Source organism: Myotis brandtii, unplaced genomic scaffold, assembly GCF_000412655.1.
Source record: "Myotis brandtii unplaced genomic scaffold, ASM41265v1 scaffold58, whole genome shotgun sequence".
Taxonomy (NCBI): domain Eukaryota; kingdom Metazoa; phylum Chordata; class Mammalia; order Chiroptera; family Vespertilionidae; genus Myotis; species Myotis brandtii.
This window is the reverse complement of record NW_005370176.1, coordinates 2,173,788-2,179,775: the sequence shown is the minus strand read 5'-3', so window position 1 is coordinate 2,179,775 and position 5,988 is coordinate 2,173,788. Positions and strand designations below refer to the sequence as shown.

At 34.3% G+C, this 5,988-nt stretch overlaps 1 protein-coding gene across 1 annotated transcript in view; it reads left to right on the top strand.

The window, feature by feature from the left end:
- The window catches only part of GCLM (glutamate-cysteine ligase, modifier subunit), a 20,973-nt gene extending 18,571 nt beyond the window's left edge, over positions 1-2,402 (top strand). The window contains exon 7 of the mRNA XM_014550049.1: positions 461-2,402. Coding sequence (XP_014405535.1) covers positions 461-630 — 170 coding nt within the window. The 3' untranslated portion in view covers positions 631-2,402. The remainder of the gene's footprint in view (positions 1-460) is intronic.
- The last annotated feature ends 3,586 nt before the right edge of the window (positions 2,403-5,988 follow it).

Sequence of the window (5,988 nt, the reverse complement as noted above, 5' to 3'; positions counted from 1 at the left end):
TTATTCTGGGCCAGCTTTAGCTCTGAGGCCTCGCTGCTGAAAACATCAATACAATGTTGCGGTCCAGCTGGCTGAAGCCTGGCTGAATGAAAGCCAGTTTACCTATAATGACTTAACCTTGTATTCCTGTTTTGTTTAGCTTCTTATTTGCAACATAGTACATAGTTGCTTAGAGTTGCAGCTGAGAGGCCGGCAGCGGCAGGCGGGGAATGTTGGAGTCCGCAGTCACTGGAGCAAGCAAGCCTCCCTGCTCGCTTCAGTGCATGGCTGCCGGCCACCATCTTGGCTGACAGTTAATTTGCATAAGGATATGCTGATTAGCCAATGGAAAGGGTAGCGGTCGTACGCTAATTACCTTGTTTCTCTTTTATTAGTGTAGATAGATGCTTACCTATATAGTAAAGTGCCTTTGTTTTTAAATTTAACTCTGGGTTTTTATTTGTTGTTTCTTTGTTTTAAGAACTGCTTTCTGAAGCAAGTTTCCAAGAAGCTCTTCGGGAAAGCATCCCTGACATTCCAGCACATGAGTGGGTGCCACTGTGGCTACTGCGATATTCAGTCATTGTTAAAAGTAGAGGAATTATCAAATCAAAAGGCTACATCTTACAAGCTAAAAGAAGGGGCCCTTAACTATGACTTAGGATCATAACCTACTGACTTGTATTTTCCTTGACTATAAGATAAAATCGAGATATGTAAAAATCTATTTACTGTGGCGTCATTGAGGCAAATATTCTCTAGTTATATTTGACATGTTATCTGTCAAGTTTTGAACTCACATGAACCTCTGTATTGTTTTCATTAAACTATTGTTTTCTAATTGAAATCATTTACAAAGAAAATGTTTGCAATATATTTTGCCTTTATTTTTATGACTAATAGAAATCAAGAATGTTTGTTGTTAGATATATTTTGGCCTAGGCATCAGGATAATGTATACTAGTATACATATTTTTTATTTCCAAAAAACTCATTAATTGCTTCTTACTCTATAGTATAACTAAGCAATTTGGTAACAATTGTTAAAACTGCTAAATACTGGAAGATATTTTTCCTGTTGATAAGATGATTATATCTCAGAGTAACTGGAGTAGCTGGGATCTACTAGTAGTGTAAATAAAATTCATATCTTCAATACATGGATAGAAACAATTTTTATTTAAGTTTACTTAATAACCTTGCTTGTAGTTTACCTATAATGACTTAACCTTGTATTCCTGTGCCATATTTTCTCTTGCTGTTATTTACAAAGACAAACCAAAGTAAATCTAAAAAGGAGACTAGAATCACCCCAATAAATTCAACTTAAAGAAAAAAACAACAGAAAAAATAAAAATAAAAAGGAGACTAGAAACTTTGAAATTATTGTTTGCGAGTTTTATAAAAGCAACTATTATTACCTTCAGACTCTTTTTAATTCTTGATTTATCCTTAATATTTTGCTATTCATTCAAGAATATCCAATAAATATTGAGCAATTACCATGTGCTGGGCACTGTGGGCTCTGGAAAGAGGAGGGGGCACAGGGATTAAGAGTAAGTTGCTAAATATGATATTTATTCCCCACTAATAACTGACTTGTGAGGGACTAAAAGCAAGGAGAAGGGTATAAAAAGCCTTAATTATTTAACAGCAAAACAATATAATCAAAACTTTAGAGCTAAAAGAGACTTTAGATCACTTAGTATAATTCCTCATTAAAGAGCCAGAAAATAGCAAATAAATCATCTTTGACCTATAGATCTCCTTAATTCTATAAATTTGGGAAGTTCTTTAAAAATCTCTTTTCTCTCAATCAGTACTTTTAAACCATGTATTTTAATATATGATTTATAAATATATATATAAACTAATATATAAAACTAATTTGCCCGACTTTTTTCAACATAGAGAAAAAAAACTGTGGTTCTGTATTCAAAATAAATACACTAGACTCTTTACCAATCATAAATAAGGTTTTGGGTGTAGTGGTTAGATAATTTGATCATCCAAATTATAATGTTAAATCGATTGATTTATCTGATAAGACTTGTTTAGACTTTGAGCTTCCTAACGCCTTATATAGCCTTTATATTAATTGTATGTAATGTTATTAAATGTATATAGTTAACTTTTTTATTTGGAAATATACAACATTTTTCATATAATGTAAGTCTTTAAACAAATGCTCGTTTTAATTTAAGCCTATATACAATGAGTTGGTCAAGATATTTTAAGAGGAAATTTTAATATCACATTTATTGTTTTCTTTTAACCCTAGTCTTACAAATAATGGATTGTTTAAAGGGTTATTTTGAAAATGGGAAAAAAATGTATGTTGCTAATGTATCCAAACTTAAGAGGAGCCTTTTTGTGTTCTTTTCCCCCCACTCCTGACAAGATTATAGATTCATTTTGTGAAAGGGATCATGATTGGAATTTTTAAATGAGTGTTTGTTTCATTTCTCTATCTTTAATTAGTTATTGAATAACTTTTTAAAAAATCTATTTTGATTTCAGAGAGTAAGGAAGAGGGAGAGAGAGAGCTAGAAACATCAATAATGAGAGAGAATCATTGTTCAGCTGCCTCTTGCACATGCCCCCTACTGATTGAGCCCAAAACCCTGGCATGTGTCCTGACCGTGAATCGAACTGTGACCTCCTGGCTCATAGGTTGATGCTCAACCACTGAGCAACACCGGCCAGGCTGAATAAACTTTTTTAAGAAAAAACTGATTTTTTAAGACTATATAATTTTTCAAGCTGATGTTCACATCTTTTTTTGTGTGTGAACTATCAGAAAATAGTGAATACTTTTCAAATATTTAAGAACTTAATGTTTAAAAAGCCATAAAATAAAGAAGTGGTACTACCAAATAATTGCTTAAAGCTGAAAGCTAAGTTATCAATAGTGTCTATACCAGATGTGTTTTCTGGGGAGATGAGTATCCAGGGACCAAGACAGAAAGAATTCATCTAATTTTTTTCAGTAAACATAAAAAAAACAACAACACTGCAGCTTATTGTTACATTTCCAAAATACACTAGAGCCTTACTTTAGCACAATGTACTGTAACTTGGGAGTTTGTTTTGTGATAAGTTCATCTTGAATTCCCATCCAAGAAACTGTAGTCACCAGAAGGACCAAGGTGTCTTATAAAATATGTCTACATAGTGTAAATTCTGAAGACCACTTGTGCCAGTACACTGGTAGAGTATTCATTTAGGGATAACCCATGCTACAACTTGAATCGCAAATAACAGCCAATAATATTTCCATTCTCAAAAAAGATTAGACAGCTATGTGTGAAATGGAAAATAAAGTCATTCTATTTTGAATGAATAGTTCAGACTTTTCTCTACCAGAGCCAATTAGAAACTGAAATAGAATCTCCATTTTCAGTGATAAAAGATCTAAGGTTCATTTAATTATATCTCTTTTCAGAAAAGATTTTCATTCTAATATTTCCACCCATCATTTTCAATATTTGGGAATGTAAGTGACTGATATGTTTATTGTATATTGGCTGACAGTTAATTTTTCTGCCAATTGTACATTTAGAGAAATTTGAAGTTGTTTTAATGAGAACTTATTTATTTTGTTTTTTTATCCTCACCCAGGGATATGTTTGATATTTTTTCATTGATTCTAGAAATAGAGGAAGGAAAAGGGAGAAAGAGAAAGAAACATAGATGTAAGAGAGAAACATCAATTGGCTGCCTCCTGCGCACACCTCTACTGAGAATCAAACCTGAAACCTGGGTATGTGCCCTGGCTGAGAGCACCAATACCCTTCAGTGCATGGGGCAATGCTCTAACCATTGAAAACACCAGCCAGGGCTGAACCTAGTTTTTTAAACTTAACTTCCTAATGTATCAGAACTTATACCTGTTGTTTTCCCATAATGTTAGTGGGATGTCAGTTTTATTTTTGAAAATATGTAACATAACTTTTCCCTACCAGATAATTCTACTGTTATGTGTCTATAGTGATGTACTATAAAATACAGACAAAATATAAAGCATTATTTTTTTTTAATCCTCACTCGAGGATATGTTTTCATTGATGAGAGAGAGAGACAGAGAGAGAAACATCGATCATTGCCTCCTGTACGCACCCTGATCAGGAATCAAACCCACAACTTTTTGGTGTACAGGACGACCCTCCAATCAACTGAGCCACCTGGCCGGAACAAAAATATAATGCGCCATCAGCGCGTGGGAACAGCAGTGGTGGGAGCAGTGCTGCCGGCAGACTGGGGACTGGCGCTGCGGCGGGAGGGGCCGGGCAGGGGCACGGAGGATGGGCCGAGACCCACCCCTGTGCCCACCACAGCCTTGCAGCCCACAGTTCCTTTCAAGGTGCATGAATTCATGCACTGGTCCCCTAGTTAATATTTATAATAGTTTTTAATTTTACTTACGAATTTAAAGTGTGAGTATATTTTAATTGAGTTGTTTTAACAGTTGAAAACATCCTGAAACGTTATACTGATTTTGAACTCAAACTGAGTATAATTTGAAAATAATTGATGAATAATTTTTAAATATCCAAGCCATAAAGCTATTCATGCATTCATTCAGCAGCTATATCAAATGCCTAGTATGTAACATACTGTGCAAGGTATTTGGCAGGTAGACACAGAAATATAGAGATCTGTACATGAACCAGACCTAATAAAAACCTGCATCTATTAATGATAGCTATGGTGAAAAGGGATTGGGGGATACGTGGAAGGAAATGGGGCTTGGAAGTATTATTTTTAGAAGACTCCTCTGAAGAAATTAGCTTTAGGACAGGATCAGAGGAGGAGATGTGGGCGGGCATTCTACCCAGAGGCCCTTTTTGCCTGGTTTATAGATGTGCTTTTATTGAATGACAGTTTATAATGTAAACTTTAGGAATTTAGTGGAAACACTTTAAGATTTTGTGCTTACCAAAGAGAAAGGAATGACTTCTGATGAGATAAGAGTAGGTAAGTTTGGAAAAGTCATGTTATATAAAAGAGAGACTAAAACTTGCTCAAATCCCCTGAACATATCAGGATATAGTCTTATGTAGTTTCACTACCAAAAAAGTCAAAACCTTAATATGTATCCCTCAATAATGAATAAATGTACAAAATGTCATATAAGATTTTTGTGTGTTGGTCCATTATTTTAAGAAGATTCATATTTTACAATATGCATTACTTATTTTGACTGAGCACTATTTTCCTTGTTTCTTTACTCACTGTTGATTCTTGCATCCTACTCCATTTATGTTCCCTTTTTCCTTGCTTAAGTATGTCCTTAATAATTAGCAAACGTCTTTGGGCAATAAATGTTTAGGCCCTGTTTATCTGAAAATGTCTTTATTTTGTTCTCAACCTAATGGTCATTGGACACTAGACAATTCTAATTTTCCACATACTTTCCCTCAGCAACTTAAATATTCCACTGACAGTATGTATACTCTTGCTAATGAAAATCTGGATTTCCTTCCCTAGAAATAATGTCTTTTTCTCTAGTTGCTTTTTTTATTTTTAGTTAAGAATTTCAACTTATTTTGATGTGTATAAAATTAAAATAAAGCAAAATAATTAAAACTGGCTGTAAAGTTTTTTTATAACAAAAAAGTGTAATCATAAAATAAGACATTGATAATTAGATTTAATCAAAAGTTGAATCTTCTGTTCTTCAAAAGACACTGTTAAGAAAATGAAAATGTTCCCTGGCTGGTGTGGTTCAGTGGTTGGAGTATGCCTGAGCACCAAAGGATCTTGGGTTCAACTCCCGGTCAATGGCATGTACCTGGGTTGCAGATTTGATCCTGGCCTCCAATTGGGGAATGTCCAGGAGGCAACCCCCTCCCTCCCTTCAACTTTCTCTAAAAATCAATGGAAAAACATATCCTCAGGTGAATATTAACCTCACCACCCCCCCCCCAAAAAAAGACTGAAAATTGAAGCATCAACCGGGGGAATATATCTGAGAAATATTTCTGATGAAAAATAAAAGACAAATCA